The sequence below is a fragment of the Phaethon lepturus genome, unplaced genomic scaffold (genome assembly GCF_000687285.1).
Source record: "Phaethon lepturus isolate BGI_N335 unplaced genomic scaffold, ASM68728v1 scaffold17665, whole genome shotgun sequence".
Classification (NCBI taxonomy): Eukaryota; Metazoa; Chordata; class Aves; order Phaethontiformes; family Phaethontidae; genus Phaethon; species Phaethon lepturus.
Genome location: NW_010540033.1, coordinates 70685 through 95223, shown reverse-complemented (window position 1 = coordinate 95223; position 24539 = coordinate 70685). Strand labels below are relative to the sequence as shown.

The 24539-nt window shown below is 38.0% G+C and overlaps 1 protein-coding gene across 1 annotated transcript in view; it reads left to right on the top strand.

Moving 5' to 3' along the window:
• Positions 1-92: 92 nt before the first annotated feature.
• Positions 93-24539, top strand: part of LOC104620966 (metastasis-associated protein MTA3-like) — a gene marked incomplete at both ends in the record, with an annotated part of 91756 nt that continues 67309 nt past the window's right edge. Inside the window, 4 exons of the mRNA XM_010287331.1 lie at positions 93-322; positions 1542-1609; positions 3520-3613; positions 23988-24114. Of these exons, the coding sequence (XP_010285633.1) occupies positions 93-322; positions 1542-1609; positions 3520-3613; positions 23988-24114 (519 nt within the window). The remainder of the gene's footprint in view (positions 323-1541; positions 1610-3519; positions 3614-23987; positions 24115-24539) is intronic.

Sequence of the window (24539 nt, the reverse complement as noted above, 5' to 3'; positions counted from 1 at the left end):
CCTGCCTTTAACGGCGGAGTTTCTCCGCGCTTCCCTTCATCTCCCGGGGATAAATGATAAATCTGGCTGTGTAACCGGGGGGTTTCTGTCAGCTTCCCCGCTTACCGACGTGACCCCCGAGGAGTGCGCCGATACGTGACCGCTCGGCACCGGGCGAAGGGAGGGACACAAACACTCGAGGCGGTAAAAAACACGGCAAACGCGTCTCTTCGCACCCCCAGCCCTGTGGAAGCAGACGCTGGAAACTTTCCGCTGCGCGCCCGTACGGAGCGAGCGCGGCTGCGTTCCCAGCCCTGCGGCTCAGGTGCACCGCTCGCGTTGGGCGTTCAGTGCTTGGTGCTCGGCAGTGGCTTGTTTCCCCCTGCTCTCCTCAGCAGCCTGAGGTGAGAGGGAAGGTGCAAGGAAATGAGGGGTGATAGTCGGTAGTTTGTAATCTTTTTCTGCCCCTGTTTTGAGTTACGCTGATACATTCCCAAATCGCCCATCTGCACACTCCTTCAGTAGGGCATTTCCAGTGTAATCCCATCAGCCTTTAGTCGTGAAAGTAATCCTTCTCTGAGCAGCGCTGTTGAAATCGGGGTAGGGTTTGCTTCTTAGGTCATCAATTCTCAATTTTGACCTTGTAATCTTAATAAGCAATTGTGAACAATATCCAGAGATCATATTCTTCAGAGCTAAATGAGCTACCCGAGGCTCTATTTCACTGTAATGTAGTGGCAAAGCATTGCAAAAGAGTTTTATACATCATTATGGTTCCACCCTCCCCCAGTTTTTTTAGATAAAGTTTGCAAGGTGCAGAAGTCAAATATCAAATGTAAAGCGTGGTTAGCACCTGACAGGTGCTTTATTAATTTGACAAAAACAAGTTTTGAGAAAACTGTTAAAGGAAATGCACTGTATGTCATTCTTTGTATGTTACATGGGAGCAGCTCTCAAGATATGAGTAAACTTCCATATAATCTATGAAAATATTTTTATATTAATGATGCTATAAGAGATTTTGTCCTGGAAGAACCTCTCGAACCTCATGACTGTTACTGCTTAACATAGTTTGTATGTTACTGAACAGAGATGACAACAAAACCAAGGATCGTAAACGGTACATTTGGGCAACTGTATTACCACAGCACCTGATAATAAATGTGAGGTAGCGTATCTTAGAGAAATATTTATCTCCATAATATACAAACTCACTAAAGCGCTCGATTCTTAAATCTTTCCTAATCGACTGTGAGAAATCACTGCTTTTATATCAAGATATATGAAGTGGGTGGATTACTGAATTGCAATGTAAGCTCCAACACAACACATTTGACTTTATTTCAGCATGATTGTTAAAGCAAGTGTAGTGCAGTTATAACCACAATTTAGAAACAAATTTTGTTAAATCTCAGAATAGAAATACTTCACTGTCTTAACATTTGCTAAGAAATCTCAGCTTTTTAACAGCTTCTAGGTTTAGAAGAAAATTTTTGCACTAATAATGATATGCTTTTGCATTATTTTTTGATATTTCAATATTTTTCCTTTTTTCATTGCAGATTATGTTTATTTTGAAAATTCTTCCAGCAATCCATATCTCATTAGGAGAATTGAAGAACTTAACAAGGTACACAAGTATCTAAGATTCTTGCTTGACCTTTGACAGCAGTCAGTGCACTTACCAACAACTGAGAATGCTTTCCATCCCATAAGACTTCTGTTGTGGTAGAATTTTCTGGGGGTTTTTTATTTGTTTTTGGTTTGGTGGGGTTTTTTTACCTTCTTGAGATTTGCTATGTATTTTGCGTATGTTTCAGTTACTGAAATCTTGCTGTGTGATATACTGTAATTCTGTCCTGTTACCTAAGGAAGCAGCCAGTTGATCATTCCTGGTGAATAGGAGTAGTCTGCTGTAAAAATTTCCAAACAAATCCTATGAATGCTTGAGGAAATGAATTAACTTAATTCTCTGTGTGGTGGCGACACTGTGAATCCATCTGGAATGATAGTGATCGTGTAATGTGTCTGCTTTTGGATGTATGTGTAAAGAGCTAGCAGGTATCAGTGAGACTTTGCAATGATCAAATGATAGAATATGTGAGTTCTGTGGCTGTTTATTGCTCTGCTTATTGGCAGCTGGGAATGAAGGATGGGCTTTTGAATAAAACGGGAGACTGTATTCTCTTGTCTTTATCTTGAGTGTATTTTTATAAAATGTGGAGGCTTTTCAGAGTGTCATTTTGGGGGAAATATGGTATATTTTTCTTCCTTCTTGTACTACTAAGAATGTTGTAGGATTTTTTTTTTTTTTTTTTAGCGTGGCATATTTTTACTGTTCCATCAAGCAGTTTTAAAACTTACTGATACATTATGTCAAAAGTTAATGATCAAAATGCCTATCATGATTTAAATAATGATAAAGATTTTTTTTTCCTGTGGTTAGAAAGTGAATTAAAAATTTCATGACCTGCAAACGGTTTTCTTCTTATTAATGTAACATAACACTATTCCATAGCAGATATCACCCACGTTACGTGTTAGTGCTGTCCAACACAACATCCACTGAACTTGTGCGTGGCAAATCATTTTAGACTTTTATTGGAGAAGAATATTTTTTATTTACAGTAATTGAAGTGATTCCAATCATATTCTTGTATGTAATGTTTATTATCTTTAAACTGCATTGCTATAATTTAATCTTGCTCGTGGATGGTAGAGCAGAGTCATGTATTGATTTTTTTTGTTTTTTAAGGAAGAGTTTAGAGGATATAGTCCAGATATCATAGTTATGAATTATGTGCTTTCATGTGTTAAAGGCACTGAGCAAACATGGAGATGTTACGCAAATATGTAATAAAATGCCTTGGTTATCATTTTACCGGAGATAAGATGCTTTCTTTTTATTGGTAAGAAATGTCATTAAAACATCATACCTTTCAGTGCTACATCTTGAATTTTAAATAAGTAACTCAAGGTAATTAATTGTGTACTTTTCATAACAAGAAAGAGGGTACTGTTCTTCAAATATTAGTAGTTTCTTTACATTATCAAGCTAAAGAGCACGATCCTTGTAAAGAGTCATGAAAACAACTGTGAACTAAATAGCTCTTTTATCTTATAAACAGAAGTGAATTTTTAAATAAACCATGTTATACTAAATGTGATTCCAAAAAAAATGCCAGAGTACTTTGAAATACACATTTCTTTCTAAAGCTGGGTTGCCAAGAAGTGTTCGCCAGCTTCTAATATTTCTTAAGGATTCTTACGTTAACATGATGCTGGCATTACATGTCTAAACAGCTGAATAATATAATCATTTAGTCCTAAGAATTTATATAATCAATACTGTTACTTGATCTGAAATTGATACTGGCCTGTGTCAGGAAGTTCTTACTTATTTGAGTAATTCTGTCGATTTAAGCCTGACTGATCATGTGAGAACTACTAATGAGAGAAAATTGCAAGCAGAGGGCATCTAATTTGTATTACTCAGCTGAGGAAGAGTACATTCTGACTTGATTTATCTTTCTTTTGTAGACTGCCAATGGAAATGTGGAAGCAAAAGTGGTTTGTTTTTACAGGAGAAGAGATATCTCCAACAGCCTTATAATGCTTGCAGATAAGCATGCTAGTAAGTAGATTGTGTAGGGCATTTTTGCTTTCTATCACAGCCTGTTCAGTTTCTGCAGCTGCTTAAATTTGCATTTCTTTGGCACGTGGAATATGTATTTATATTATGCATTAATTAATATCCAGTTAGATGCTTAGCATTATGGGATACTGGCCCTGCTCCTAGTAGTGGCTTCTGGGACTTAAGATGTATTAAAGTGATTGAAAGTCTCCATTTGAAGGAAAAAAGGAAGTTTTTTTAATCTGAAAGATACAGCTATATTTCTTTTTTTATGTCAAAAGTAAATCTTGGGTGTAAGTCGATTTAAGCTTAAGAGTGTGAGGATTTGATTTGACTTTTGAGTTGGACATAAACATGTATTGCTTACATAATCATTTACTTACGTAAAGAATGAAATGTATCATTGGAGACTGACAATCACTGGTGATTGTAAAATAAATGTTATGTGTATTTATGCTAAATTTAGTTATTAATAAAATAGTAGTAAGCATCATCTCATTGATTTTTCAGAAAAGCAACAGGTGGTAATAGGGGAAAAGAAGTCCCATTTTTGTCATGGACTTAACTTTTTTTGGTTGCTGCCATTTGGTATGCTATTTTTCTGTAACTTTATAATTAAAAATATAATTCTGAAGACAAAAACAATCTAAAAAACTGAGATGTTTGAGAAAATAGTTATTTGCAAAATATTTCACTCATGTTTGTAAATAACTGGTGTTAAATATGTCAACATCCAGTAAATTTCTTGCTATATATTGTTAAATAACATTTTGATTGTAAATGGTACCTGAGTTTTCAAAATAAATATATGAATAAGTGACATGGGGATTATAAATCTCTGTTCTCTAATTTATTGGCATGAATCTTAAAGGCATTACCTAATGCTGTATTTTGTGTGCAGGTATATGATGGAGTAGTTAGGTGCCTAAAAAAAACCCTTACAATTTGTTTAATGTCAAATTCTGATAATTTTACTCATACGAGTACCGTTAGTGAAGAGAAACAGCCAGCTTTTGGCATTTGTTTTGTTCTTTCATTAATCCTAGAGAAGTGGAGGTGATTTGAGTATGTAGTGTGAAGTACTAGCTTGGTTTTTAAAGAAAGAAGATACATCTTGCTTATCTTCTAAGGCAATGATTTATTTAAATGTTTTTCTAATATAGTTGGGTACTATAATACAGTATTTTTTATCTATAATAATTTTATAGTTATTGGTGACCTATTTTATGGTAGTCTTCCCCCACAATCATTATGTCTTTCGTGTTCTTCCATATGAAATATATAGAAACATAGAACTTTCAGTGAGCTTCACTAAGCTTTCTAGCACATTTTTTTGTTTTTCTTTTCTAATGGAGGGGGCAGGGAAGGATGTAGAGGGTAAAAATTTTACTGGAAACACAATAATTTGTTTTTAATTTTATTTTTAAAACATGAATCTTGTAAATATTTTTGGTTGGCTTATTTTTTAGAACAGGGTGTGTTAGTGGGCATCATTCAATCTGGAAAAGTGAATAAGATTTTTCCATTTCCTTTGTGAGTTTTAGATTGCCATTTTGTCAGCACTTTGATATAAAGGACTTGTTGACGGTCTGTTGCTCTTCCACTATAGCATACTAGGGGTTTGTTGGTGTCAGTAGGAGTACCATGGAATCTTCCATCACATTTTCGCTGTTGAGATTCTCTCGCAGTTTTCTAGTGGAAAAATAGAAATGTAATTTCTAGCTGATTCAACAAGCATCTTTAGAATGCCTCTGTCTCACAGGTCGTAAGTCTTCTAACCCAGTGTTCTTATGGATCAGATTTCTCTGTGGACGTTTTCTCTGTACATGTTTTCCTTCTGGCCAATCTGTAGAACCTGTACAGCTAAGTTGTCTTACGAGATATATATTGCAATTACAGGGGACAGCACATTGTGAAGGATTGCTTGCCTGGGTCTACATGCAGCTCATACAGCAGATGTAGTGAAATGTCAAATCAATTTAAATGTTTTGATTCTGGAATACCACAGTGTTCTGTTTAAAAATATGATGTATGTAAACAAAATATTTGTGTATTTATAAATTGAATGTTTTGGGAATGTTTTATACAGCTAAACATGTTGATGCTTCAACACTTTGTTGTGGTGTAACCTGGCAGGTAGCTAAAACCACCACACAGCCATTTGCTCACACCCCCTGCTACCCCTGCAGCAGCATGGGGGAGAGAATTAGGGGGGAGAGGGGAAAGTAGAACTCGTGAGTTGAGATAAAGATAGTTGAATAGGACAGGGGAAAAAAAAATAATAATGATAAAAGAATATACAAAACAAGTGATGCACAGCACAATTGCTCACCACCCGCTGACTGATGCCCAGTTAGTCCCCGAGTTGTGGTGCCTCCCCGACCAACTCCCCCAGTTTATATACTGAGCATGATGTCGTATGGTATGGAATATCCCTGTGGCCAGCCTGGGTCAGCTGTCCTGGCTGTGCCCCCTCCCAGCTTCCCGTCCACCCCCCGACTTCTCGCTGGCAGGACAGAGTGAGAAGCTGAACGGTCCTTTACTGCTCAGCAACAACTGAAAACACCAGCATGTTATCAACATTATTTTAATCCCAAACCCAAAGAACAGCACTATACCAGCTATCAGAAAGAAAATTAATGCTATCCCAGCTGAAACCCGGACACGCTTCTACCTGGTTTGTTACAAAATAAATGCTAAAAGATACGAGTTTCTTACAGAATGAAAACTCTAGTTCAGTCACTGGTTACTCCAGTGTATGTGTCTAGAGAAGTCTTTTAAGTATAAGATCTGCTTGTTCTTTTCTAACAGAAGAGGTTTTGTATTGGTAGCAATTATTTTTTTTTTCTTTATGATCAAGAAAACTGTCCTGAATAATGCACTGCTGAAGATTTTGGTAGGTGGGGATTGGGTTTTTTTGGGTGAGACTTCAATTTCTGAAGGTTGCATTTTGTGATGTAGGTATGGTCCCATTTAATAAGCGAAGAAGATAGCTTTGTAAGAAAGTGTTTTGGAACTTTTAAGAACAGATTTTCAATAACTTGAAAAAGTTTCAGAATGTTTGGGAAAAATGGAATGAAGTAGATCTGTGACACTATCACTAGTAAAGAGTCAATATGCTGTTTTTTGGGGGTGGTAGTGTTTGCTTTTTAAGTTGTCTTCAAAAAAGTTTAAGGATATAAAGAGAAATTGGGCGGGGGTGAGTTTTCCTTAGGCCATTCTAAAATACTCAGGTGCAGAGGAGTTCCCATGATTTCAAAGCATCTGACACTAATCTCTGAGGAAATTGTATTTACTCTGTTTTTTCTCTGGTGTTTCTGGTGGAAGTTAGTTTTAATGAGCATTTTTAGTCTACCAGTAGCATGTATGATGTCAGTCTAGATATGGGAGTAGTTCTATAAGCTGACTGTAGCCACTGAAATCCAGGGGTTTGGAATGTTTATGCGCTCTTGAAGCCACTACATTTTTCTTCCTTTGATTTCTTTTACTATAAAATAGAGTTTATGATAAGACCAACTTGAAAGACAAAACAAAGTACTGGCCAAGATCAGCTTCTTGATCCTATGCAGCCTCCTGAACTGAGTAGCGGACTTCTGCAGCATTAACACCCACCAGCTCTTAGGTTGCAGCCATTACCATAGGGTCACTGCAAGGGGGTCATTCCTTTCTTTGTGCAGCAGAGTAAGGCTTGCTTCATGGGGAAAAGAAGGAAAAGAGATGAATAGAAGACAGCAGGCAGTGCAAGAGCTATTGCAACAGATAACTGAAGTACATAAGCAAATGAACTTGGAGAGATGGGACAAAAACATTCAGCTCGTTAAAATGGGTGAAGCAAACATAAAGGGGTGGCATAGGGATGTTTTCTAACCAAGTGGTCTGAAATTGCCAACTGTAGCTGGATCTATAAAATTTAGAGGATCCTTTATCTAAGGTGGAGTTGATGTAAATATTTTAAGGCAAGGTTTTAATAGCTGGGGAGGGAGGAACTATACTAGCTCTGTTACCAGAACTGGGTTTGGGTTACAGTGAAAGGCTCAAAGTCTGTATTTCCTTCTTTTGTAATAAACTTATGCACTATTACTTTCTTGAAGCTGAGGAGGGTGGCCTGAGTGCTTGATGCCAATTTTTAGTTCTTTACATTACAAATTCTTTATCTGGTCATGTGCTATCATGTAGCACTGTGTTTGAAGTCTTTCTGTTATTGCAAGTCCTCAAATGTCTTTTGCCTAGTCAACCACCTGGGGAGGATTTAAAACAAAAAAATTCCTGTTGTCAGAGGCCTTTGTCTTCTGATTTATTAAGAGACCTTGCTTCAACTTAGGTGTGCTGAGCTCCTGACTAAATGCCCAGAATTTTTCTGGGCCTATGATAAAGCCCATGCACTATGTATTTTTTCTTATTAACAAAATTGATGGAATGAGACAGGAGTCAGTTTGGAAAAAAAACAACTGAGGCATATTGGTTTAAGTGACCAAGACATCAAAGGTAAAACTGCGATTTTTCTAGATTACAGAAGCTGTAGTCAAAATCTCCTTTTTTCAATCTCAATTGCTCTTTGTAGAGATTATGTACTGGCTTTACTTCTCATAGTTGCACTTTTTTTTAGGACTTTTCTTAGCCTTTGGCTCTTGAACAGTCATGTTCCATGTCACATTGCTTTGCAAAATGGTGTTTCTGCTACAGAATTTTTGTACACAATAGATTTCTAGGAAGAAGGGAAGAGTCCTGCTGGTGATCTAGTGATTCCTGTTGAACAGCTGGAGTCTGTACTCAGTTCTGACCTTGGTATGACACTGATGTATTGTGATCAGAAACAAATCAAGTATTCTGTCTGTACTTTATTTTCTTTATCTGCAAAGTAATGCTCTTAATAGAAGTTCTTATTACAGCTGGTGAAAAATATTTAATATGTCAGTATGTTTTTGTAGCTCCCATTAAAAGATTTCAAAGTGCCTTACAAATAAAAACTAAGAGTTTATTTAGTATATTAATGTCAAGAAAGTTCCAACAGTCCTAGAAGTGGTTTGATCTTACGCAGCAGTTTTGCTGCTCATGAGCTCTTTTACTTTCATGTAAAGATGCTTTGTATTTGTGGAAAAAAAAAAATTTGGCTATTGTAAATCTACATTAGCATCGTAATTGCCAAACATTCTAGATGCATCCAAGAGAATGAAGCTGTTAATATTCCATCTGATTTTTGGAAAGCATTTTATTTCAGTAGAACAGGAGGCTAGCAGGTAGCATAGAAGATGGCAAGAAAATGAGCTTAACTTGAGAAATACTGTTTAATATATTTAATAGTAATGCAGATTACTCATTAACATTCCCAAAGATATACAAAACTGAAATGTGAATTCCTTTCATATGTCATCAGTTTCTTTTAATGTATGGTTGCTGTTGCATAGTGGTATTCTTAATACTCAATTCCAGGAAAAATACATTAGAGTTTTTCCTGCCCTCTTCAACAATTGAAGAAATACAACTTAGAAAGTTTCATTTTTCAGTATTTTTCTCAAATGTACATAGAACTAAAACAGAAGTGTGTTAGTGTACACCAGAACTAAAACGGCAATTCAGATATTCAGTCTATAAGAAAAAAATTATGTGTGTGTGGAGACTCTAGAGGTTCAGTAAAGAACTCCAGAGTAAAATGCCTAAAACACTTTGTAGTGTTCAGTGTTCTTTTCTCTTAGTCACATATTTGACTCAGTGTAATTCAAAACATGTATAATCTGTTACTACTGGGTTATTTTTGTCCAATTAGATGATAACACAACCAAAAACTTGTGCTTTTTTTCTGTCGTAGTTCTTTTTCATCATGGTAGTTCTTGTACTTCAAACTAAGAAGCTGTTATTCAGAAAGGGTATAATGTTTCTTTAATCACAGTCCGTTTTCTGAAAAATTACTTTAAGATGAAACGCTTTTTCTCTTACTTAATTCAGATCATATAATGTCTTAATATAAAAAGTATTTTTTGACTGGAGATCTTATTTGAAACCTTAAGTTGGCTTTTCTTTGGTCCCATACGTTCCCTTGAATACCTGTTGTCTCCAAAACCTGTGTTAGAAGCTTCTTGTTAGAAGCATCTTTGGCCAAATGAATGTGAGAGACAAATGCTAGTTCTTCCATTGCATATGATCCATTTTCTCCATAATTTTAAATGGTGAAATATTTTTTTTTTTATATGGAGAATGCTTATATATTGTTGTATCCTATATATAACTTACAGGAGATGAATTAAGACAGTTTATTTGCTTTACTGGTAGTGCTAGTAGAGATTGACATCCATCCTACAGGAAGGGATGCTCAGAGGCAAAGAGTTCTTAGTTACTCTTTCAAGGGAATTGAAGTTTAAAGAGCTGCGTGTTTAGCAGTGGTCCTTTGAATGAAAGGGCATTGTATTGCATTGGTCTTGATACAAATAAAACAGAAACAAAACATTTTGGGTTTTACTTATGGTCACATGGGTGCAAAAAAAGCTTTAAAGCTCAATAGTTCAATTGATTTGCATCTCTTACAGTAGTTTGTAAGTGGCTCTACCATGGAATTCAGTGGTTTTCGGGAGGTTTTCTGTTAGGTTACAGTTTGGTTTTTAGTTGTACTAGGTGAGAAGGCCTCTTTCCTGCTTCCTGTTCAGAGAACAGATCTGTTGATACTACCCTGTGGTGAAGGATACAATTTTTCTGGATGCTAAGAGGGAAGGGAGCTAAGGAGTGGGAAGGCAGAGCTGGGAATCAAAGATAGGAGAATCTCTTGGAGCATTTATAAGGAAGAAGGCGGCTTAGCTGCTAGATATGCCGGAGGAGTGGGTGAGCAGACCTGTGTAACTGGTTCAGTGAGATACTACCTTCTTAATCTCAAGGGTTCTGTAAATATAAACTAATGTTTGTTTGCAGCTCAGTGTCCCTGGCCCTGTCATCTGTGTCCACCACCACCCCTCCCCGCCCCGGTGAGTTCCCAAGAATTAGGAGAAAAATATTTTTGACCTCACATATTTGCCTTCTTTTCTTTGAGAAAAAGACCCATTTTTTCAGAAGTCCATGTCTGTGAGTAAGCCATTAGAAGACTCTTGGGTTGGCTTTGAAGATGGGGTGGTGAACAGAGACAAAACCAAATACAGTAAGCCAGGAAAGTTTAGGAGAATGAGTTCCAGTGGCTCTTTTGCTCGAGACGGGAATTTTACATGTTATACTTATTTACAGTCAACTAATAGAGACATGTAAACTAAGCACTAGCAAATTCAAGTATGTTGTATTGCTTCTGGGGATCCTGAAGTCTGTGATGTGGGTGAAGCACAACCTAGGAGGATCATTTAAGGATGATACAGATAACAAATTCTTTAATCAGTGGCCGAGTAGCTTTTATGCTAAGGTAATTTTATATTAGTGTAAATATCACTTTCACTGAAAATGAGCTTGAGGAATAGGATTTTTTTTTTGTGAGGAAGGCATGGCCTTTTTGATCTCCTGAGACAGGGGAATATGAAGTTTTCCTTCATTTACCCAAGAGAATGCCTTCAGTTGTAATTTACTTGGAGAGGGGGGAAAAATTCAGAACTTGCTGAAATAGAGCAAGCCTTGTCCAAAATTACATCCTTGTCGCCAAGGAGAAACTTGTCTCAAGGCTCCCAATTATCCTTTTCAAGGGCGCTTTGGGTAGTCTCATAAATTATGTGTTTTGTTCATTTGATTTTTGTGCAAGAACTGCATACTTGTGATTTCCACCCCCCAACCGTAAAAGCAATAAAGAAGCAGTAATGAGGAGCTTTTTGCTTCTGACAGTATCAGAGTCTTCTTTTTGTGAATGACATTTTAGAATTACTAGTTAACTGTAGTGTATATTGTCTCATTAACAAGTTTACTGTCAGCTCTAAGTATCTTGTGGAATTATTAACTGCTGTGACCGTTCAGACTCTTCTTTTGGTGTAGAATGTCTTGTTAAATTGTGAACGTTAATGATCTTCTCTTAATGGAGTGAATGGATTTCTAACTCCTAAGTAATCTTAGGAGTTCTTAGCTCTAGCGGAAAACTTGGATAAATACTTTTTTTTTTTTCACCTGAGTATATGTGATCTGCATTTGGGTATGTAGGATTTTATACGTATAAAAATACCATCTGCTCTGTGCAGTTAGTTTGTATAACTAGTAGTTTGCTAAACTAGCTAGTAACTGCTAGCTTCATCTTTTGACCTCTTAAGAATAGATTTATAATTTTGGGCAACCATACCTAGATTTTTTTTTTTTTTTAAATTCAAAAACCTTACTTTCTGCACACATAATTTAAAAGGTTTGAACACATTGGTGCTAATCTCTGTGAGTGTAAAAATAAACTAAAACCAAAATCTGGATTAACTTCGTGAGCTTGTTGTGGAGGGTGGAAAGCTACAAAATACCAATTCGTATTTATGCTTAAAACTGTTTAATAGATATCTGAAATTCAGCTTTTGTTTTTATTACTGAATTACTGAAATGATTTATTTAGTATGTTTCCCCATTAGGGAGTGACTTAGGGCACAAAGGAAGGTGGCAGTTTTTTGAGCTCTACTCACAAAATAAATTATTCACATTTGAGTTCTTGGAAGATGACAGCATTCACAGAAAATTGCCAAGGCATTGTGTGAATCCTTAGGATTCGTTTCCCTGTGGTCAAGTTTAAATACGTGCATCAGTGTTAATGTACTTCTTGTTCAGGGTTTCTTTGATTTGTGGAAAACACGTAACTGTCATCTCTCAGCTGCTAACTTTTTCTTGCCTCCTTAGTGTTTGTTAATGGTGCAGGCCAATGATCTACACAGTTTTCTTGATGACCTACAAAATAGTAGTAACATTTAAATTGATATTATTGATTTTTATTTTTTTTTTTTTTTTTGGTCTCAGGAAGATAAATAGGATGTTTCAAGCCTTCTAGATTTCCGTAATCTCAGGTGGTTCTAGTTTTTTCCTTGGCTCGTAATTTTACGTGACTCTTCCCACTTTCTCCCAAGTGTACCCACACTGTACCAAAGCACCTGAGACATAAATTTTAGTCTACAAAAATATTTCTAGGTTATCTCTATCTGTAAAACTCCAATTAGAGATGCATTTTACATCTTCAGAGAGTCCTCTGATAGTCTAATTGAATCAGTAGTTTGTATCATTTACAAATCTGAATGATGTAAACTCACTAGTAATACAGAAAGACTTTTTTCCCATCACGCAGTGGCAGTTAAATACATGAATCAGGGATAAGGCCTGATAGTTTAAAGGCTTACCAGCAATCGTTCTTGAATGTCTGTATCGTGCAGTGGAATGAAGTCTGCAGTAGTTGTCCTCAGTAATACTCGTGCATGATGACTGAGATGGAGCTTATTAGCTTGGGCAAAGCTTGGCGAGAAGGAATATAGCTTCCTACCCAAGCTGCTTCGTGCAGTGCTGAGTGTGTATGGCGTGAGGTATTATGGAAGAGGCAGAGTAGCAGATAAGATTAATATGTAAAGTACTTCTGTGGTTTGTCTGTAAACTCTTTTTCTGTTAAATGTAGCCTGGACAAATAACAGGATATGGGCTCAAAGTTACTGTATATATTGAATTTGACATGCCCGGAACTACATGGAGTAGCAGAGTGGGTGGCTGGAATGGCTGTGCTATTTGGACATGTGATTTGTCTGTTTGATCACTACTTTGTTTTTCCCCTCAGCTATTGTTTGTAACCCTATCTGAGCAAGGGAAGATTCGTAGTGTGAACCTGGTTTTGATTCTGATTTTCATGCACTACGCAAGTGCTTTGGCAAGGAAATGTTTTGTACTAATATAGAATACATCGCTCGCATGAGCAAAATAAGTTTGAGTGGTAAAAATACCCCTCAAAATACACCCCCACCCCCACCCCCCCCCGTAAAAGCCTGTTGTACATTATCAAATCCCTGAAAGACTTTGGGGAACTAAGTAGTTCATTTTGACTGTCACCCACTGTGTGAATCCAAAATTTGTTTGCAGATTTATCACAGTACGTAAGATGTCTTCTCTCTGCAGATTGCATAGTTGCTGGGCTATGCATAGAGCACTATGTATGCGTACATCCAGGGGTTATGTAAGTACGTGTGCGTTTTCTACTTGTGCAACAGGTTATGCATCTATCAAAAACCAGCACAACTGAATTAGCAGTCTTCCCATTTTTGATATGTGAAGTGATAGACTTAAATTTTCATTTGTCTGGTTTTGTTTCTCTGAAGGATTGTAACAGTGAGATGCAACGTTGAAGAGAATCATGTTTCAGTTTCCTGTATTAAAAGTGCAGCCTTGTTTTGGCTTAAACCTGTGCAGAAATTGTTAGTGTTGGCAGGGTCAGTGACCTGTAACCTAGTCCTACAGGGTACTGTGGCCCTTCGCTATGTGATGGTTCCTTTAGGCCAGATCCTTTGACTGATGCTGCTGTCATGAGTGAAATCCTGATGCTGTTTTCGGTAGGGCCTCAAGGGGCCAAGAACTCAGTTGCCAAGTATCATACAAGAAAAAGGGCTTTGATATATGGACAGCTTCTATATTTATATTTGCCTTCAAAGGGTGACTAGCTTCATATACTTTAATAATGCTCTTCCCATTTTCTTCTGCTTTTAATTTTTTTCTTAATTAAAAGAGGAAGAAAAAGCCAGGATCAGAATGCTGTGCATTCAACATATATGGAGTGAATAAATGATGATTTTTTTATATTTTACTTGATACTGTAACAAACATGCTATTTGAATGTGTTGGCTACAAAACAAAGTACTTGGAGTAGAAGAAAATATTCATTGGTTTACTTGACTTAATTTCCATTTATTAAAAAAAAAAAAAAAGACAAAAATGGCATATGTATTAAAGATTTGACTTGTTAATACAATGGGATGTTTATTTTTATGCTGTTTTGGTTGCTTTTTTTCCCACCAGCATCAAAATTAATACATTAAAAGGTATTAATAAATTAAAAGGTCTTAATAACTTGAAGTGATACATATATTCACGTCTCTCTATACTTTTCTCAGTATAGTATAGTTCCTGTTTATTAGACTCTTAAGATCTCTGTACATGCATCAAGGAGATTAATATACCCGGGAAGATAAATCTCTAGCATAGCTGAAGATGGAAAAAAATGAACTTTTACAGACCATCAAAGTGAATGAGCAACTTTTGCTGCTTGCCTCATCAGGTGTATAAACAGGAAAGCTTTCTTACTGTGCTGACATTGAGCAGACATTATCTTGGATAACATTCTTCTCATTTTAAAATCTTGCACATAGAACTTTAATGTGTCTTGGGTAAGTTTACTCAATCACAGGATATACAAATCCTTTTCTTTCTTTTTTTTTCTACTACTACTTTCCTCCCTGCAAAAAATAAAACAAAATTCAGCCCTTCTAGAAGGAGATAGTGTAGAAGAGAAATAATTTGTGTTCTATAAGCAAAATCATATGCCATTCTGAGTAGGGGTAGGAAAGTGCTTGTACAATCTGTGTCTTTTCATCTCTGCCAACAGATTTTGAAAAGCTGTTTACCTGCTATTGAAGATATGAGTTGTATGTTAGAAAAGCATTTCATATATCTGAAGCTCTGTGGTGGTTGTCACAGTGAAAGAAAATGCCAGTGTAGATCTTAAATGTGGACTTTGGGTTCTTAAAGAAAACTTAAGAGATTTTTGGTGTTCTGAGTTCTCTATGTGATTTTTTTGGTGTTTGTTTGTTTAATATTTATACTGCATTTTGTTAAGGAGAGGCAACTATACAACTTGTTAACTAAGTAGATCAGGCACACCTTTTGCCTATTCTAAAGAAAAGACCATCTTGTTCTAGCAAGATATTATGAGCCGGAAGTCTGTATGGAAATGGTGAAAATCCAAGTGATAGGAGACATTGTTAATAGCATCAGTTTCATGAAAATGGAAGATACAGATTTCCTTTTTCTCAAAATCAGGTCTAATAATTATTCATGCAAGTTACATGGCATTGTTGCAGATAGATAGCCTTTGTATTTCTTGAGCCAAATGATAGATTTAGAAAATGATTTCCTGGGCAGTATCAGATTCCCTATGTGCACTTTAGCCCTGTGGGTGGTCTGCCACCCTGGATTTGAGAGTACAAGTTTCCACTCTCTTTCCCACCACAGTTCTAAACGTATGTACACTTTGGAAAAATTACTGCTTGACTTCCATTTCAGCTGATGAGCTTGATACCAGTTATGGGACATTGAAAATATCCATCATATTGCAAATAGCTGTGTCCATGGCACACTTCTGAATCTGCTGCTTGCTGCTACTAACGAGCTGCTTGAAGAAACACTGCACAGGACTGTTGCTCCACACATGCTGCAAGAGGTTGCTACGGTTCATACAGATGTACATGGCAACACATTTTGAGCCCTAAGCAGGATGTTTTCTTGTTTGTGAGTTTGCATTTGAATAGATGAGGCAGAAAGCAGGTAAGAGGGAGAGAGGGGAAAAATCTAGTTTAGATTTATGATACAGAATTGCCAGCTCTTTTACCACTGTGTGCATGTCACTGTTTTCATGCTTCTATGGGACCCTTCTGTTCTATAGTGTTGTCATAAACTAGCTTGCAGTGCTGAATAATAGTGTTAAAAACCTAGTGTGCTTACTCTTGCATTTATTCATGTCGCATTTAATTCGTTAGGATATACTTGTTAATGTAGCACACCATGATTCATACTACTTATGAAGGTAATCCTTCCTTGACTTCCTCCCACGAGCTCCTTGCTCTCAAAAATCTCCAAAACCGGTTATCCAAAAACCACACCCATTAAGTTTTGGAAGGTAGAGTTTTCTGGTAATGAAAACTGTGATAGTTTTCATAAAACACTTTTGCTACAGACCTGTGATAAACATGAGGTAGTTACCCAGTTGCTTATAACTGACTGTCATCCTGGGAGTTGTTATGATTGTAACATGCTACTTGGAAGTACTCAAAAAAAACTTTTGCATGATTTTAGAAATAATTTTTTATTACTGGAGCATAGGTGTGACGTATTAGTTCCTAATGGTTGTGCAGTGTAATTATTTTTATTTTGTGACCTCCTTTAGAAAAATAATGATGAGGTAGTGTGGGAGGATCACCTGGAAAATTGTGTAAGAAAACTGGATAACCCCTTAAAGACTATGCGTATATCTGTGCTGTCCAACAGGAATTAGAAGTACAACTGTTCCCTCTAAAGACAACCTATAATTTTTTTTTTCTACCTGCTGAATTGCCGAGATTCACACTTTAGATAGTAAAATGCTATGTAAATGACTCAATCCATACAAATTGTGCTTTAAGTTTCTAATCCTATTGGACAGTAACAGCAAATGCCAAATTGATGTTATATATTCTAACAGCCATCTGAACATTGTACTAACAGATGTGGTGTAAGTAAAGCTAACTAATTCAGCTTTGGGAAACACTTTCTCAGTCAAATTGACAGTATAACTATGCATAGTCTAGCTCACAAAGGTGATTAAACTGCTTTAGTACAGCATTAGGGGCTTAGGTATCACAACTAAGCACAACACAACATGTGGCAAGAAGCCTCGCGCAGATGAGCAAATTGGCCAACTGCTCACCTAAGACAGCTCTTCATTCACAATCTGAATAGAGTTGTTCAGATGGTTAGACTTATTTGTACTCATTTTGGCAGTAAATACATTTACTCCCTCTCCCCCAAAATCTGTATTTATAATTCTGAACTGCTGTAGTGTCTAACTGCCAAATGTGTGCTTGATGTTTTCACCACAACCAGCTAAGCTTAAAAGAGACTCATGCACAGCCATCTTTCCATTGATGTGTGTGGTAAACTTGCTGCCGTTCAGCATTCTCAGCTTTTTATCTGCAGGTTTTAAAATATGTTGGTGATACCTATGATGTATATAGTTTTTGGGCTGAGTATAGAAGAAAAAGGTATACAGGAAAGGAAAAAGTTTAGAAACTGTTCCCTAAGTAAGGTTTAGTGGCATCCTTTGAACTGAAATTCACACTGATCTAATACAATTTTAAATGTATTTTAGCAAACTTTGTGAAACTGCTGTAACTCTACAAATTGTGTGATTTAAATCTCTCTAAGCTTGCATAAGCCAGATGCAGTTAAGCCAAAGTATGGTTTCAGAATTGGAAGCAATTACATTTAAGAGGTAGGAAGTTAATGCACCTTAGTCTTTGGTTACACTGCTGATTTAATTCAGCATTGGTCCGTGCTGCTTTTGAAGAGAGTGGTGTTGGTTTTTCCCATCGTGTCTTCCCAGTTTAGGGGTCTCATTCTTGTTTTTTTCTTTTGTGCCAGCACTAGCATTTTTGGCAGGCACACCAGACCATGGAATTGGAATTGATCTGAATTAGGGGACAGCTAGGTGAACAAAAAAGGAATTGCATGCTCTGAGTCAGATGGTGCTTAAGGGTGTGTAGAGTTCCATAGGGATCTATCCATATAGGGACCTGTCTTTATCAATGACCTGGAGCAGGTGGTGCACTCTTGTTATGTTCGCAGGTGACACCACAGTGAGGGGGATGACCAGGTACACTCGAGGGAAGGGCTGGTAGTCAAGGCTTCCTAGAATGCAGGAGGAATGGTCTGTTGAGAACCTGAAGATACTTATTAGAGTCAAATGCCACGTCTTGCACCTGGGAAGGAAGAGCCCCTGGCAGGGATACAGGCTGGGGCCAGAGGGGCTTAGGGGAGCAGCTCTGCAGGAAAGGGCCTGCGGGTGCTGGCAGACAGTAACTCCCTGGCAATGGCCAACAGCATCCTGACCAGGCACAGAGCCAGTAGATCGAGGCAAGTGATTATCCTCCCAGATTATTCAGCACTTGTTGCATCACATCTAGGTATGGCATCTAGTTTTAGACCCCTGATACAGGAAAGTTGCTGATGAATTTGAGCAAGTTCAGGAGAGGCCACCATGATGGGCACTTGCCCTGCTAGGAGAGGCTTTGGAAACTGAACCTGTTGACAGCTTGGAGAAGAGGTGGACTCCCAGTGCCTCTGGGGAGGTAATAGAGAAGATGGAGTTGGACTCTGCTGTGACTAAATGAAACAGGAGTGATTCAGGTTAGATATAAGCAAAAGCTTTTTCACCATGATTGGGTTGCTGGAGAGGTTATGCGGTCTCTGTCTTCAGAGGTTTTCAAGACCCAACTGAATGAAATGCTGCATAACCTGGGCTGACCTGACAGCTAAGCCTGCTTTGAGGAGGAGTTTGTAGTAGAGACCTCCTGAGGCCCCTTCCAGCCTAAATTACTCTGTGTTTCCATGGTTCTGTGATGCAGCCAACCTCTAGCTGAAAATAAAGCTGTCAGCAGTTTGGTGGCAATAGAGGGAGAACTTCGTCCTTCTCTTTTTTAAGACTGAAGTTTTACTCCTTTCTGAAGATAGCCTTCAGTGTTTAAATTTAATCTCTCTTACCTTCTGTTGCAGTAGACCAGGGGGGCACATGGTGTGTTATTTTGACTTAGTTAAGGAAGAGTAATATGTTAGAGGAATCTAACTTGTCTGCTACCTGATGGTTAACTATAGACGGGTCTGAGTCGCATTTAAACCTTTAAGTGTCTTTCAGGATTTTATTTTTTTTAAGCTATTTTTAAACCATTTTATATTAAATGGGAGTATTGTGTTTCCGGAGACTTGCCCTCAGTTTATTTTGATTTTAGTTTTAAAAACAAGCAGTTCTTCCTAGTGGCAAGCTTGAGTCATCACAACACTTAAGTATAAACAAAGACACTATACAAAGTTTAGGTGACTCGGACCCTTGTCTCTTCTCATGCTCACTAACAGCACCATTTTCTAACAGTGAATCCCACAGATTAAATGGAAGAGGAGGGGGAAAAAGAAAAAAGAGTTCATCATGTTTTAGAAGTGGTGATGCATATGTAAAATGAGTGAGGATTACAGTTTCTTCCCGGTGTGTGTTGCTTGATTGAGTCAGTTAAGTCTTTCTTACATCGGAGGGAAAAAGGGAAGGGATGAGTCTGCAGCACTGCAACTGAAAGTATCACCAGATGACTCTGGTTTTCAGGATCAAAGTAAGTATTTACAATTGCTGATTAGAAAGCATGTACAATAAATAGATGTAAAGCTTTAAAAGCTCACTGGAGGTGTCTGCTTTTGCTCTCCAGGATTTTTCCTTTAAATAATGAAACACTTTTGTAAACCAGGAAGAGTACTACAAAACAGCATTACCTTAAACTTCGCCCGAGGCCTAAAGGGGATCATATAATTTTCAAAAACTGTTTGTATTCATCTTTGTAGTCATACCTAAGAGTTTCAAAATATTTTTAAGCTGAACAATTTAAAATGGAATTTTGTTTTCTCTCTAATCTTGGAACAGTGAGTCCTGTATGTCATCACCATATTGCTTCATTAAAGTATTTGCTCATTCTGAGCCATTGCTTTATTTCTCTTCCTGAGTGCTGAAAATGTGCTTAGTTTAGTGCTACTTCATGGTTTCCTGTATGTACCTTCCATTTCACTCCTTTTGACAGGAGTAATCTCTCTTTGGATGGCAAATTACATTTCACGTGTGCTGCAAATTGGAGTCAAAAAGGTGAAGAGATCTGTAGAAGTACTGGAAGTTCATCACCACTTTTCTTCTAATAAGTGTTAAGGCCTGATCTGTGCAAAAACAGGGTTCAAAAGCAGCTATCAATTTTTATTTAGATGCAGAGTTCTTTGTATTGCCGTCAAGCAAATTGGTTTTGTATTTATATTTACCATCAAGCAAATGTAGTTTTCTCACTTCTTTATGCTATCCAGTGTTTCCTTCCCTGGTACAGGTTTGTGTTACTGCTGGGGCAATCTATTACTTGTTTTACTAAATGCTATTCCTACTGTTAGCATTGCTTTTATATTAAAAAAAAATGGTAACATCATCCTGGTGATAAATTACATTGTGTTAAGAGTGGAACTGTTCTGTGTCTGGACATGGTTTGTTCTCCTGACTACTGAGATTATCAGATCATCATGACTGAAATACCAATGTTTTCTTTCTAAAAACACAACAGAAGAAGTTACATTGTTTCATGTTTAGGTTTGGAGTGTTTTAAGAGGTGTGTGTAAGAGACATTTAATTTCAGCTTCAGGCTTTTGCATCAACACGTTCTTGGCTTATGTAAATATATTATAAGTTTTGGGGGTTTTAAAAATTATTATTTAGTTTAAATTATTACTCTGAGGGAGCTATTAAGATACTTGAGCATGCTGTCTAAAGCCTATTTAAACTCTCTGGAATATCATCTCTGGCTCAGTGTAGCCAGTTTAAAATGACACATATTCTCCTGTGTTTTGTGCCATATCTGCAGTCAGATGTTTTGGATATGTCAATCTGGAATGGTCCCGGACACCTGTGTTTGGATGCCTAAATTGCTTTCTAATGGACTGCTTTCTGTCAGCTGTTTTCAGGTGGCTATAACACCTGCTTTAATATTTTTCAGGAAGAAGAGAGGAAATAAATAGCTGAGAACTTTGGACCTGTAGAATACTACAAGCAGTATATTTATTTAAAAAAAGAAAAACAGACAAAACAATAAGTCAACCACTGGCATGTCTTGGTATTTTAAGACAAAATATTAACACTTGGACTTTTAAATACAAATATAGCTTGTAATGGCCCCTTACTGTAATAAACACTTGTAGCTATTGCTTGCTTGAAACATAAACCTTTTAACATTAATTTCTATTTTTTCTTTAATTACTTGGTTAATTTAAAAAGTGCTTTGTCCTTGCACAGATTTTTTTAAGCCTTATTTGTTGTAAGTATTATAGATGCCAGAATAATTCTGAACTGAGTTGTGGTCTGACTTGAACCTGTACATGTGTCAGGTGAGGCTGTGGGCTGTCAGATGAGACTGGGGGGAGTCTTGTTTTCATTTTTGTTTTTTTAATTCTACCCCCCCACAAAACATGCCAAAACAAGGAAGGTCACTGGCAGGGTCTACAGCAAGATAGACTTAAAGTGGATGAAGTAGGGTTTGCAGAAGTTGGTTATATCAGGGTGTATTGTTCTGTCACTTTTGTGGAAAGAGCTATTAGAAGTGGCATGAGCTACACACAGGCATGATTAAAAAAAACAATGAAGTGTTGCATTTGGACAGCACTGTGGTTGCCGTGAGGATACAGGCGGGCTTCATTTTGTGATAGTGTCCGTAAGTTGTAAAAATGGTTATTGTTGGAAGAGTGGATGAGGTGATCTGTTGTAGGTAGTTATGTGAAATACTACCTCATGCTGAGGTTTCAGTGTTTAATTTCTGAGGCATTTTATAAAGTACACTTGGTTTTGCAGCTGATGGATAATTTAGCAGGTAGAAAATTGCTAAATCTTAGAGAAGTTATTAAAATGTCTGTATTTTTGCATACAATATTCACAGAGACTTTTCGTCCTTTCTGGGAAGGTAGAGGAAGTATGGATTGAAGTTCTGGATGTCCCAAGAATCCACTAGGAAGGCACATTTCAGCCATGAAGAAGATCCCAGGGTAGCCATTTTGGAGAGCCTGTCATTGTATGTGTGGTGGGTTGACCCTGGCTGGATGCCAGGTGCCCACCAAAGCTGCTCTATCACTCCCGTTCTCAGCTGGGCAGGGGAGAGAAAATACAACAAAAGGCTCGTGGGCCAAGGCAAGGACAGGGAGATCACTCAGCAGTTACTGCCACGGGCAAAATGTGCTCAACTTGGGGAAAATTAATTTATTACCAATCAAATCAGAGTAGGATAATGAGAACTAAAACCAAATCTTAAAATACCTTCTCCTCACCCATCCTGGGCTCAACTTCACTCCTGTATTCTCTACCTTCTCCCTTCCAGCGGTGCAGGCGGATGGGGAATGAAGGTTGTGTTTCTACCTCTCCTTCCTCCCCAGGGGGAGGGCTCCTCACACACTGCCCCTCCTCCATTGTGGGGTTCCTCCCATGGAAGACAGTCCTCCATGACCTTGTCTATGAGTCCTTGCCACAAGCTGCAGTTCTTCACGAACTGCTCCATCTTGGGTCCCTTCCACGGGGTCCTAAGTTCTGCCAGCAAACCTGCTCCAGCGTGGGCTTCTCTCTCCATGGGTCCTTCTAGGATTTTGCTCCAGTGTGGGCTTCCCACGGGGTCACAGCCTCCTTCAGGCATCCCCCTGCTCCAGTGTGTGGACCCCAGGCTGCAGGTGGGTAGCTGCTCCACCATGGGGCTACATCACCATGGTCTTCACCACGAGCTGCACAGGAATCTCTGCTCTGGTGCCTGGGGCACCTCCTGCCCCCCCTTCCTCACTGACCTTGGTGTCTGCAGGGCTGTTTCTCTCATACATTCTCACCTCTCTCTCTGGCTGCAATTGCCTAGTTTTTCCCCCCCTTCTTATATACGTTACCCCAGAGGTGCTACCACTGTTACTGGTGGGCTCAGCCTTGGCCAGCAGTGGGTCCATCTTGGAGCCGGCTGGTATTGGCTCTGTTGGACACAGGGGAAGCTTCTAGCAGCTGCTCACAGAAGCTACCCTGCAGCACCTCCGGCTACGAAAACCATGTCATGCAAACCCAATATGGTTTGACATGTTGTCTACCACCGTCAACATTGTTCTTTAACTCCATGTGTGAGACTTCCTTGTGTCTGCTTTTATTTCTTCCTTTATGTTCCCAGTTTACAGTTGGCTTAAATCTTTAAAAGGGAATTATTTCCTTCTTTTTATCATATATGAGGTAATACTAGAGAATTTGAGATTAGACTTACTTTAAAAGATAGTTTTCAACTGAAAATAACCTTCAAAAAGAACTGTGTAATTTATGACTTGCTGTTGTAGATGCTATCTTCTAGATTGAATAGTGCTGTCTTGCTTAAAATAGAAATTATTTAAAATCTTATTTAAATATGAAAATAAACTGTATTTGTTGTCTGTATCTAATAAGGTTAACATAAGGGAAGGCTCTTTCAGTTTTCTTAGACTGCAGTTTGGCTGTCACAGACTGTGATTGTGTTTAGTAAATTTATGTTCATAAAAAGTATGCTTTTCCCCAGGACTTCTGTAAAAGTTTTAGTAATACCAATAACAGCAACAAAATCTAAGCCAGAACTTGTCAGCAAGCAAGAGGCACCCCCAGAAAAAAAAAACAGATGAAAGAAGATGAAAAAAGAATCAGTAATGCTGTCAGGATTGTTCTTACAGCTGTGTGAAAGACATCGACGCGTAGTACAGTAGGAGAGGAGCATTATTTTTTAAAGAGTTTAAGTAGAAGGTATAGAATTCAAAATACTTAATATTCTGCCAAGTTACATAAACTGTAGTCTTGTTAAACTCATCTTTGAAATACTAAGGGAGGTTGCTAAGGGGTGGGGGGATGTCAAGTGAAATGGCTGCAGTGGTATTATGCAACAGAGTTAATTTCGACCTACGCTCTGCTTCTCTGCAGAAGAAGTTGAAGAAGAGTCTGAAACTACAATTGAGCTTGATTTGACTGATAAACAGAAACATCAGTTGAAGCACAGAGAGCTCTTCCTTTCTCGCCAGTATGAGTCCCTTCCAGCAACGCATATCAGGTAAGAAAAAGTAAATATCATTTATCTGTGTTCTGTTGAAGCGGATTGCCTGCCAGTAGCCCACCTGCTTGAACACTTCAGCCTTTGACTTGCAAAGGGATGTGATTGATCACAGCTGAGTTGTGCCAGGTTGTCCCATGAACTGCTTTGGAACCATCTTCGGTTTTTCCTTCCGTTACTTCATGTTTGAGCCTTGGAACAGGCAAGAGTCTCAGAGCTCTGTCTTGCCAACTAGAACATCAGTTGATAATGTGGTATAAAGTCAGGCTGTTCCCACTTTGGAAGAGTAGGTTTTTTTCATTATTATTCTGCTGGCCGGAGGAACTTTGACCGTTTTGTTTGCTTAGGGAAACCACAGATGGGCTTGGAATGGAGACAGTGACTCAGTGGTCAGATCTGCAGTTTAGGGCTGCATACATTTAAAA